The sequence below is a fragment of the Eupeodes corollae genome, chromosome 1 (assembly GCF_945859685.1).
Source record: "Eupeodes corollae chromosome 1, idEupCoro1.1, whole genome shotgun sequence".
Classification (NCBI taxonomy): Eukaryota; Metazoa; Arthropoda; class Insecta; order Diptera; family Syrphidae; genus Eupeodes; species Eupeodes corollae.
In genome coordinates this window covers 291,181,760-291,194,528 of record NC_079147.1, presented here as the reverse complement: position 1 = coordinate 291,194,528, position 12,769 = coordinate 291,181,760, and the positions used below count along the sequence as shown (strand labels likewise).

Sequence of the window (12,769 nt, the reverse complement as noted above, 5' to 3'; positions counted from 1 at the left end):
AATAGCTGTTTACGTGAATGCCAAATTGATTTGGGATAATGTAGTTCACCTGATGGATCCTCTTTGCAACTTCATGTGATTAATACTATATTCAAACAAAATAGGGTTGTATTTCCTGAAGCACCCCAACACTTTACACTATAAAATATTAAGATTAAGGTGATTCCGTTTACACCAGTCATCCAATCTTGCTAGATCTTTCAAAAGCAGGAAACAATCATATTCACAGCTTATTTTACGATAAAGTTTGAGGTCGTGAGAAAGAACTTGATGATTGAAAAAAAAAGTAATGTCCCTTAATAGGTTTCTTGTGGAATACCTGATGAAACAGTGATGTTCTATGAGAACGAGCGATCAATTTTAACTTTTTGGATTCTACATTTTAATTATGATTTTAGCCACTTCAATAAAAAAGAGTGAATAACTTAGGAATATAATTTATGGAGTAGAATTTTATGATTTATTCTATCGAATTCTTTCGCAAAGTCTGTAAAAATAATGTCAGTTTGTTACATCTTTCATCTGCCCAACGCTAGATCAAAAACTCAAGAATTACCTAGGAGAATTCTTTTTTAACGATCTAAAACTTAATTATATTAGCATAATCAGCCTCTCTAGTTTCGTTAGGGATTTAAACCGGTTCCATTAAGTTATGGAGGAAGCCTCAAGATTCATGTGGTATCACAATGGGCCATTAAACTGTCCTAAGTGTATCTGATTCCATCATGGACAGCCACTTTAACCTAACCTAACGTGCATCTTTTTTATATTTGATATTATGTAATCAAAGCTAAGTTTGTCGCGGTTGGTCTACCTGACATAAAACCAGGTTGAAAAACTGATAAGTTTCTCGAATAATTTTGGTAATGCAGAAATTTTGCGTATTGGTCTATAATCAGTGATTTCCTGCCTTGATCCCGATTTAAAAATTGGAGTCAAAAATTAAGTTTTCCAAATATACAAAAAAATTTGCCTTCGGCAAGTGAAAGATTGAAAATTATCGAAATTGGTTCACCTAACTCGATTGCACAATTTTTTAAAAGACTGGCAGGAATTCCTTCTTTTTTAGGATTTAATCCAGATAGAGCCTCTTCGATTTATAAACGACAGTTCCGATATCGACAATTCTACTATGTTTGTTTTTTGGTATTTTAACATAGTGGCGACCATCAGATCCAACTAAATTGAATTTGGATTCGTGGCACATCTCTGAAAATTTTAAAATGTCTAGGAATTGAATAAAAATGTTTTTTTTTTGTATTTTTTGTATGTACAGTTGATGACGTTTATAGTAGAATTAATACCAGAGATGTGCTGTTTTCAATCTTAATGGATGTAGACAAGCATTTACGTTAAATTCCTTATTCCTTAAACATTTTTGAACGAATATGACCAGACGTCTTCTTCTTTTGGGCCTTAGTTTTTGCATCTGGACTAGATTCCAGTAGTACTCTTTTAACAGAAAAATGATATGTCATCCGAGTACTGCTGACGAGTTTTACTTGGTGCAAAGTTCGAGCATTACTTAAAAAATAAAGTGTTTGCTACGCTGTTTTACAACTCTCTATCTATTCCCTGTCACTTTTCCGAAAGGGTTTGTAAATTTGACCATACAATTTAAAACAAAAGCAGTTAAAAGTGATCATGTAAGGACGAAAAGAAGTTGATCTTGTTTAACCTGCATAATTTGAAAATTTGTTTTATGTGAGAAATATGAAAAAACTTACAAGTCTTGTAACGGACCCTTTAAGGAATGTGTTTGATATCTTTAAGATTACAATTAAAATCTTTTGTTATGAGAAAAAAAGTCAAGAATCTGGATTTTTTGGGTCAGGACAAGAAACTAAAAGAAAAAAATTAAAAAAAAAACTGATTGTAACAGGGATTTAACTTGTGTGAAAGCTAAGATCAACAAAAGGTTAAATCTAAAAAATAAAACGAAATATTCTTATGGTTTTTTTCTTCGCACAATACAATCAGCCTTACTGTGAGTTTCACCCGGAAAATCATTCAGTCAGCAAACTGAGTTCGCAATAAATTTCCTCATCTCTGATTAAAACGGAGAATGAAATCTGTACCTATTTTTCTTGTTGAACATAAAAATGCAATGAAATTTAATTAGGTCCGCAATTTCCTGTAAAACATCGTACGACAAAACACTTTTAAAACAACTCCAATCAATTTATCACTATTAAAAAACCTATTTGCGCAAGTGGATATTCATAATTTCCCTGTTCGTTTTTTTGGTATATTAGTATTCGTTTCTAGAAAACGAACAACCCTAGTGAATTGTATTTTTATTTTGACAGCGTCAAGGATTAATAAAAAGAAATAATTTATAATTTACAATAAAAAGAAAAAGTAAAGTTTTTTTTTATACAATTTTGTAAATTGTTGTTATGATCTTTCATAATGGATACTGCTTCACCCACTTTGTCACAAAGTTCTTTATGCGTTTGAAGTTCCTCCTTAACAACTTCTTGGGTACTCATTTTGCAAATTTGTATTTCTTGGTGGTTTGACTGGTTCAAGCAAGAATAGTTGCAGGTACGACTGGAATAGGATCAGAAAGAGAATAGGGAATAACATCAGCACTCTGTTCATCATTTTCAAATCCGTCCAAAAAATCTTCAATTTGAATTTCATTTTCCATATTTTCGAAACTTCTGTTTTTGGGTAGATTTAACCCAAACGATTTTGAAGAAACAAACAAACTGGAAGATGACTTCTTCAGCAGGAGAGAATTTCAGTGTCCTATTACGTCCACCTCCTGTTCCTCTTTCCTTTATTTTGTTTGTAGCAGCCTTTATCCTCACGTGGCATTTTTGGTCGTTCCAAGCCTAATTAAAATGTTTTTTTTCCGTCTTCAGCAAAGTGAATTAAATTAAACCCTTACCTTCTTCCATTCGAACTCAGTCTTGATTGGAGGCACAGCGCTATTAAGCTCAAGTGTAATCTGCTTTCAAAATGCATTTATTTTTTCTTTACTTTTGTTGACAAAACCTCTTGAGATTTCAGGATTTTTATGTGAAAGAATTAAATCTCAGAATCATTTTCAATTTTATATTTTGCATTTCATTTATCATTTCTCAATTTCAGACAAACAATTGGAACCATGGAAAGATACAAAATCAAGCAACGCGTTCACGTTATTCAGCATTATTTTGAAAATGGCGTTAAAATGAATATCGTACAGTTTGTGATTTTTTAGCCGGGTCTGTAGGAGACATGAAACACCTTTAAATGCTACAATTCCTACTGCAGAAAATATTGCTGCTGTTCGCGATAGTGTTTCTGAAACGCTGTTCATCACCTCAACTCTTCGTCATGCCCAACAATTGCACCTCTCATGCTCGCTATTTATGTACATTATGCATTAAGACTTGCACTTACGCGCTTACAAAATGCAGTTCACTCAAAAACTAAACCCTCCTGACCATTTCAAGCGTCGCTCGTCAGTGGTCAAAAGTGTAGCAAGAAATGACCACAGTTGATGGTTAATTTTTGAAGAACAGCATCTTCATTCATGAGTCACATTTTAACCTCAGTGGATTCGTCAATAACCAGAATTGCATTATTTGGGCGAATGTCAATCCAAGAGCAAATGTCGAAACACCAATGCATCCACAAAGAGTGACTGTTTGGTATGGTTTATGAGCTGGCATGATCAGGCCGTATTTTTTCCAAGTCAGCGAACGAACAGCGTTGTCTATGGTCATGAACTTTGAATCACTGGGTCAGTTGGATCTTGAACGGGTGTAGTACCAGGTCCCGACGCAAAATTCACCAAGTTGTATCTACTGCGAAAGGCCGAGTTCTTGTGCACAGCGCGTAATAGACTGCTCCGGGTTCTGCTGTACACTTTCAAGGACAGCGGCGATGCTCTCGGCCCGTCTTTCTTTCCTTGAACGTACGGGCGTTGGATGATTGTTTACTGAACCGGTTGTCTCAAATTTCAAATTTCCACCAAACGTTGAAGAGTCGAATGCAAAGAGCCACCACCTTTACCGTAAAATGGGTGCAATGCACGCAACGTTTGCGTTACCGAACACTCAATTTGATAATAAAGTTTTATCATTTGATCGTGCTGTTTAAACGTTTAATTTGCCATGATGATTTGGCATAAACAACTGAATAATAAGCAAAAGACCTGACAAATGTCACCAAAACAGAATGGACACCACGGGCGCCAAAATCAAAATTGTTAAATTGTTATTTCTAAAACGAACAGCATACTTGAACCTTTTTGTGCGGAAACTCAAAGAAAAATCTGAGCCATAGGGACATATTAGTGATGTGAAAAGTCAACGGTGTAGCTCAAGAACAACTGAGAATATTGCTGTATAGGCTTAGCTTTATACAATATGTATCTCAAAGCTTAGTTAAGTAACGCAAAAACTTATAGGTCAATCGGTCACCAGCAACGTCGTATTTTCTCAGATTTTTCCTTTACGCTCGGAAAATCTAAGAATTATTATTGGTATATTCGTTTAATTTATTTTGTGTGGTTAGAATTTGAACTTATTCATGTGGACGACGTTTATTTTCTACAAGGCCATTCTATGTGCCATAAAAGCAACAAAACAATCGTTATTTTGAAAGAAGTTTCCTAACTGCATTTTTTTTCGAAAAGGTGATCACAATTTGAAGCCTTCCCCCTAAGTCTTGTGATTGATCACCTTTACACATTTTTTTACTGCGACCACGCCAAAAGTATGGCATTTGTCAATGATTCGCAATCTATTAAAGACCTTTAAGATATAATTCGCGAAATTATCAGGGACTCCATCGTATACAAAATAAGTGCTGCAATTTTTACAAAAACACTGTAGTTTTAATATTTCAACAATTTCCAAACGCAAGAAAAAACCACCATTAAACAAAAATCGGTTCTTCTTTAATCGTTATTATTTTGTAGTTATGCATTTAGGGCTTTTTAAATAAAAAAAAGGCGAACAAAAATCGCCTAGAAACATCACTCTGGAATAAATTCCAAAGATTCTATAGGCCGTAATGAGCTTTATAATTTTAGGAGATGCAAATTGTAATCACTTTATTTATAATCCATTTGAAATATTTCAAACCCCAAGACAAAGCTCTTTTAAAGGCACAACAAAAAATTGGCAGCCATTAAATGCCCTTAATTTTGTGACGAATGTAGTTTATTTCTTTTTAAGTAACGAACTCCTCATTAAAAATCAGTCAACTGGTTTAAGTTTATAACATTGTTTGTTACACTCAATTCTTACAACTGTTTCTGTCCTTAATTCTCTGTATGTTCGGTCGCTATGAGCGATATGCGTATACAATTATTTAAGCCGCAATATCCTGGAAATAAACACAATACCTTACCTATTGAAAAGTATCATTTTATCCTCAGGCAAAACCTGATAACCTCTTCCCTTACCCACATCCTATCGCTTCTTGCCAATATAACAATGGATGGAATTATGCACATATGTATAACTAACTAACTAACTAACAACAACCAAACACATATCACGACGCAAAATAAAAAAAGGGTTAAACCGGAAACAACCCCCTTCAATTAACAATAAAATCTCTTCTACCAACCAGTCCCGCATAAAATCATCAAGTCTATAGACAGAGAGCATTAAGCAGCAGCAGCCGTAAGGTACAACAAAAACATGATGATTTATCACAGAAGATTATTGTCAAGGACATTAACCATTGAAAATTGGTTCCCATATCATCATCGGATTCCGTTCGAAGTTCGTAGGCCATATGGATGAGGGGAGAATCTGGCAAAATACATATAGAACCACCACAACAATAACCCTCGAATAGACCAACAACGCAATAGAATAGTTTTATATTGGGAATGGGAATGGGATTGGGATTGGCATGGAAATAGAAATCAGCTGCCGACACAAAAAACCAGGTTCATATAAAGAATAAAACTACTCTTACTCGTCTCAATGGAACATAAGCCATCATTCTGGACAAAATGTGTTTGCCAGATGTTCCCGTATTTTTTGTTCATTGCCGTTTGTCGTTTATCCCCTTTGTCATTCATATTAGTCATGTCGGTACTTGGTCGTATAGGAACAACAAGCAGGAAAGGCAAGAAAGAAACTCAATGAACCCATGTGGAAAATAAAGGACGAACGACAACAACGACGAGCGACGAAGTGCGCCTATAATATTGAATTACACGCAGGCGGTACTGCATGTATTGAAATAGAAAGACATTAAGAAGGTTCATCTTCATCCCTAACAAAATGCTGAACAAAGGCGCAGAAACACAGAAACGAGGCCAACAAACACACAAAATCAGGATCTCAAGTGGCTGTGGCATGAACTTAGAAGTTAAAACCAAACCAAACCCAACTAAAGCGAAGCGAAGTGAAGTGAAGGAAAAATTCATAAAATTTGTTCGTTATTTTTGTATTATTACTCAAGAAACATATTTTACATTTATTTTAATGTAGAGTTAACATAAGAATTAAGGATAAAATTAAACATTTTAAATAGAAAAAAATATATGTAATAGAAATTCCGTTTAGGAACTTTGGTCTTTTTTATCTTTTAACTTCAACTTAACTTTGGAAAGGGTGATGGCACACACACAAACAATAGATATTACAATTTGGCATTATTTGGAATTACCATTGAGGGTTTGTGACTGAACGAGCAGCATTAGAATTCGATTCATCAAATTATCAGCATCCGTATCGTCCATGCTATTCAATTTGGCCGATATGAAGCCACAGAATTTTGAATTCAAAACCTCTCGAACGGTTGGTTGTATTTTGGTTTGATGATGATTATGATTGTTATGAGTGGGGGATTGGTCGTAGGGATTGATGTCGTCATCGGAGGAGGAATTGTGACGTTTCCTTTTTCCCGACGATGGGGATGGTGGTGAATTGTCTATTATTAATGGATAAGGAAAGTCAGCATCGATGGCTTCGAGTTCCTCGACATCATTTCCTCCACCATTTGTACCTTGTAGACCATTACTGTTAATAATAGACACTGGAGTATTGTGATGAAGATTCTGCTTGGTGGTAGCACGACTACGATGCACCTGGTTGCTATCGTCGGATGTCATGTCATCTATGTCATCGTAGTTTCCATTTAGGGTGCTTGAAATGTGATTGTCTGGATTTGTATCGAGATCGGCTGGTTCGGTTTTAACATAAAACCCATAGTCATCGGATATTGATGAACGATTGAGACTTTTGGTGCTGTGGTTGTTGTTGCTGTTTTTAGTGAGACCCAAGCTGAGATCTGGTATGACAGATGTACTCCTAGAATAAAAGAAAAGAAAACTATGAGCGGATGTCTTTTTTAGCTATACCTAAATGGTTTTAGTATCTACTCAAAAAAAAGTGAGCATTCACTTCTTAAAAAGGTAGGAATTAATTTTTTTGTCTGAATGCAAATCTAAGTGGAAAGTTTTCTATGCAAAATTAATCAAATAGAATAATAAAAGTCTATCTTTCCTTGCATTTCAAAAAATTGTACCTAAGAATTATTTTGTATTACAGTACAATACCGATGTTAGAAATTGAAAACCAAGACAAATATTTTATCAGTTTTTTGTTTTGCTGTAAAACTTTGAAAACCTCGGAGATTCTAATTAAATAAATGATATTTATTCGCATAAGATACTATTTAGGAAAAAAGTTCTAAAATATTCCTCAAACAAAAATAAAAGTAAAAAAATGGTATTTTCAAAAACATGACAGATCACTTGGCAAATGTTTAATGACACTTTTCTCATTTCGTACTTTTAAATTTTGTGAAACTAAAGATTTTGCATAAACTAATAGGAAGGCAGAAAGGACTTCATATGCAGTCAACTTCATTCTTTGAATACATTTATCTAATCAACAAGGTAGTTTTTCAAGTGTCATTAATTTGACACTTGGAACTTTACTTGACTTTATTTTACTTGTAGAAACTACCGAAAACATTGTTTAGGTTCAGGCAATATTCATTTGCAGTTAACTTCATTCTTTAAACTTAAATTTTGAACAAAGCAACTAGTAAGTTTTTTGAAGTGTCATTAATTTGACACTTGGAACTTCACTTGACTATATTTTACTTGTAGAAACTACCAACAACATTAGGCAGGTTCAGGGGACTTTATTTGCAGTCAACTACATTTTTTGAACGTAAATTTTGACCAAAGCAACTAGTTAGTTTTTTAAGTGTCATGAATTTCAAATTCAGAACTTTACTTCGCAAACCTTTACTTTAATATCATAGTAAAAAAAAGTACCAAACAAATTATTGTCCACAGAACACTCCTCAGGTAAGCTACAAGTCCATCACTATTTGCATTTTGTACTGTAAAGAAATATTTCTAATTTCTTTCTCAAATTATCAATGAAATGCTTTTGCTCAAAACATTAAATGAAGCTGTACAGAACATAAATAAATCATAGATTGATAAAGTTCAGCTTCCAGTTGAATGAAAAAACATGATCAACTGTCATTTTGATGGAAGTAGATTTGACATAAAAGTTAGGATGATATTTCTTGACTATCTTTGCAGTCAACTGTCCAAAAAAGTTGATTTTGTTGAACGGACATTTTTTGACAGTTGCCAATCAGATACTAGAAATTTGCCTTTCTTTTAAGTCCCTTATGTTGACTGAACCTGCCCATTATTTCTTTGTAACAAATCCTTACACAGGTTACAAATGTCCATCATAAGTTGTGCTTTGTATTGTGAATAAAAAGGAACCCTTTTGTACATAACAAATTTCTGAAGAATAAAATATTATAAGTGGACATACGAAGACTTGATTTGATGGTTAGGAAGATTTTTCTTTACTAACTTTCCAATAAAGTTCTCCTAGTTGTAGAGCAAATCTTTGGCAGCTGGTCAATCAGATACTAGAAACTTGCTTTGTCTTCAAGTCACTTATGCATGTCGTCTGAGCCTGCCCAATGCCAGGGAGCTTGAGTCCATTGTTGATTAAGAAACAAGACATTTAAATGTCAAAATAGATGTCATAGAGCTCGTTATGAAAGTCAACTGAAAATACATTTTCCTCTTCTGTATCAGAGACTCAACTATGGGCAGGTTCAGCCTACATAAGGGACTTGAAAATTAGGCAAGTTTTTATTATCTGATTGGCCAGCTGCAAAAAAATTACCTTCCAATTAAGGCAACATTAATTGGAAAGTTTACTGGAAAGTTAGGCAAGAAAAATCTCCCTAACTATTAGGTCAAGTCTACTTCTGTCAAAATGACAATTGGTGGTGTTTTTTTCATTTAACTGAAAGATGAACTTTATTACTCTACGATTCCTTTATTTTCTACAGAACTTCATTTTATACTTTCTGTAAACGGGTTCCTTGTCAATTTTGAAAAGAAATAACTAATATTTCTTTACAATACAAAATACAAATCGTGATGGACTTATAGCTTGCCTGAGGGGTGTTTTGTTGACAATATTTTGTTGGTACTTTTTGTACTATTAACTTAAAGTAGAGGTTTGCGAAGTTAAGTTCTGAATGTGAAATTAATGACACTTGAAAAACTAACTAGTTGACTTGGTCAAAATGTTAGTCCAAAGAATGCAGTTGACGGCAAATAAAGTCCCTTAAGTTGCCTGACCCTAATCTTTAACTTAACACAAACTGACAGCTGTAATTTTAGAAAAACCGAAATCGTTCATAATTTTGGAACACTCTATTTATGATATTTGAAAGATTTTCTCTACCGATTGTATCGAAGAAGAATTATTATAAGGAAAAATATGGAAAAATAGAGTTAAACCCTTAATTTGTTGGAGAAATGTTCGTTTGATTTTTGTGTAAGTTCTTTAAACCCATAATTGAATATTTTCAAAATAAAAACGGGTCGGTTCGTAAGACCTACGGGACTCATTGGCCAATTGCCACAAAAATTGCTTTCTAATTAAAGCAAATGGAAAGTTAGACCCAGAAAAATCACCCTAACCTCACAACAAGTGAAGTCTACTGTCAAAATGTCAGATCAGCATGTTTTTTTATTCAAGTGAAAGCAGAACTTTATAACTCTGTGAATTATTGACTTATTGCATAATTGTATTTAAGTTTTTGTATAAAAGGGTTTCTTTTCATGTTGGAAAAGGAATAAGAACTTTTTTGATACACAAAATACAACTTATGATGGAATTATAACCTTTTTAAGGAGTTTTGTGTGTAAAATATTAATAATGTTGGTTCTTTCTCTAAGTAAAATGAAGGCACGTAAAGTTCCCACTTCGAAATTAAAGACATCTGAACAGTTTAGGCTTATCACGAATCGTAATCGGAAACTTACGAATTCCCTTCGTAATTCAAAATTGTATCAGAATTTCCAACTACAAACGTATTTGGCAATCGTTTTTTTTTGGAATTCGTAAGTTTCTAGTTAAAATGGAATTCGTGATAGGTTCTAGCTAATTTGGTCATATTTTGCGTTCGAACAATACTCTTCACTGCAAATGAAGTCCCTCATGTTTCTTAATCTACCGAACTTGTAATTCAGGTACCTACATATAATAAGGAGTATAATGAAGACATTTGAAATTTGTTTTCAAAAGCAAAAGGTAATAAAAGTTAAACAATTCCACCCTTATTCTTAGGATGATTATTTTTGTTTACAACCGGTGTACCTTTTCTATAAAAGGTAAGTAATTACTGTAGGTACCTACACCAGGTAAAAACTAGTTACTTGTTATGTTAAGTCAGATGTTAAGGTGTTGTTTTTATCGAATGTGGTTTTCGATGAATCACGTTTTATACCACTTAAGATAATTTTATTATGTATTGCTTTTGTTTTGAACTACGAGAAGGAATAAAATTAATAGGTCAATGAACTTTTGAAAGACACTGTACGTTTAATCCAACAATGTTATCAGATATCTGTAAGACGAATAAATAGACTTCAATGAATGCATTTTTTCAATTTGTCAACAAAAATATAACTAAAGGGCTTTCCTTTAGTGGATTAACTTAGGAAAATAAGGACCTTTGATCTCGAAACTAAACTAGGTCTTTTTAATGTGTATGATCATGCCTCAACTTGACACTACCTTCATAACAACGACCTTCATAACAATTTAAACTAACCATAAGATGTTATTTTTTATAGAATCTGATTCCTTTTAGTTTAAGGTACTTACTTCCTCTCACGTATAACTTCACGAAGAAAGTCCATAGCTGCAAACAGTCCCCATTTCGATTGGAATCCCTCGCCCATTGTCTTAACCAATGCCAACTCCCTGCGATAGGATTCTCGCAATGATTTGAAAGCCCTCGCTACTCTCCTTCCAGGAACACCAAATTCATTGCCAATCATTTGCCAAGCATGAGTCTTTTCCTCTTCGGCTCCTTTAAAATTTGGCAAACGGGAATCCCACAATATGCGATTGTCATTGACCATTTTGATGAGTTTCAACTTATCGTGAACATTTCGACGAACTACTGAAACCAAACAGAAACAATTGTTTTAATTTATTTTCCAAATTTTTAAGTATTTTTAAGCCAGAATAATTACATCGTTTTTAATTTATTCGACTTACTTTTATTAACACTTGTCGTCATGGCTTAAATTAAAACAGACTTGACAGCAAATAGAACAATGAAACAAAACAAAAAACACATAAACTTATAGACAAAACTTAAACAGAACACCAACAGTAAACTTTAATTTAATTAATTTCTTCAATTAATTAAAGGTACATAGGTATAGGTATGTAGGTACGAGTATAGTAAATCTTTTTATTTAAATTTATTGTTGATGGCTCTCTTCTTTTAAGCCAAATATTATATTTAATAGGTATCGAGTTCACTTTAGTTCGAGTGACAGTGATGAGTGAATGTACTGAGACTGAGAGTACTGCTTTGCTTAGCAAGCTACCCTGCCCTGCCAAAGAAACGATTCGAATTAAACTAAACTACCACCCGGGATCGTATATGAATCAAACCAACTGATCATTTACTACCCTATGTACACAATGCACATCGAATACCAACAAAATACAGGGGAAGCCACAAGTAACACAACACTTAATGAGAAAGTTCATATGTGTGGACCTTTTTAGAATACCTTTACATGTATGTAGGTATACCATAACATTGTATTGAAAACAAGAAAGGATATTGAAAGGATATGACGAGGTTTATTTATTGATGTGCGAAATTATAATTTAAAAGGGTGATTAACAGGGTGATTTGCAAATAGCGAAACAGGGTGTTAAGGTTTTATGTATTTTCCAAGAAGTTTTTATTGCATTTCTTATTTATGAGTAAGGCTTAAAACGCTACCAAATTGTGTACCTTTGTTGGAAAATGTCTTGTTTTTGAAAAATATGAACGTAAAACACAGCCTCAAATCTATTCAAATATGACAACTTTCATTTGATAATCAAGCAATGAATGTTGTTCTCCAAACTGTCGGTTATTTATTCACAATCCATAACGTCACGGATACAAATTGTATTTAAATTTAACCTCAAAATAAGTATAATAAAAATTCTGATGTTATTAATATAGAAAAAATCGGACATTCGTTCCAAATTTTATTGACATGATTCAACTTTATAAAACATAAATAGTGTGATCGTGCGCTACAAAACTTAGTCATGAGAATTTTTTTCCTTCCTGACATTATAATTTTTGTCTCCTACTTGTTAATTTTTGGCTTATTTAAAAAATATGTAGTTAATTTGTTGCTCTGTTTACTTTTTTTAAATAATATCTAATATAAATATGGTTCCATTATAAGGCAACTGTCACTTTTAAAAGCTGGCATTTGTTT

At 33.4% G+C, this 12,769-nt stretch overlaps 1 protein-coding gene across 2 annotated transcripts; it reads right to left on the bottom strand.

Moving 5' to 3' along the window:
• Positions 1-6,391: 6,391 nt before the first annotated feature.
• LOC129939041 (uncharacterized) lies at positions 6,392-11,904 on the bottom strand. Of its 2 annotated transcripts, none has more exons than XM_056046905.1 (3): positions 11,532-11,904; positions 11,133-11,433; positions 6,392-7,274 (listed from the first exon to the last, which is right to left on the bottom strand). In XM_056046905.1, the coding sequence occupies exons 1-3, from the start codon at positions 11,551-11,553 to the stop codon at positions 6,617-6,619; spliced, it is 981 nt and encodes a 326-aa protein (XP_055902880.1). In that variant the 5' UTR covers positions 11,554-11,904; the 3' UTR covers positions 6,392-6,616. The 2 variants fall into 2 exon arrangements, with proteins under 2 accessions (XP_055902880.1, XP_055902881.1); XM_056046906.1 differs by having other exon boundaries at positions 11,133-11,430.
• Between the last annotated feature and the right edge of the window lie 865 nt (positions 11,905-12,769).

Bases quoted from the DNA above. Each gene is read 5' to 3' on its own strand.
- LOC129939041 (XM_056046905.1), bottom strand. From the start codon at position 11,553: ATGACGACAAGTGTTAATAAAA. The intron at 11,434-11,531 runs GTAAGTCGAATA...GTTTGGTTTCAG, and splicing joins GACGACAAGTGTTAATAAAA to TAGTTCGTCGAAATGTTCAC. The intron at 7,275-11,132 runs GTAAGTACCTTA...CTTTTATTCTAG, and splicing joins GAAGTTATACGTGAGAGGAA to GAGTACATCTGTCATACCAG.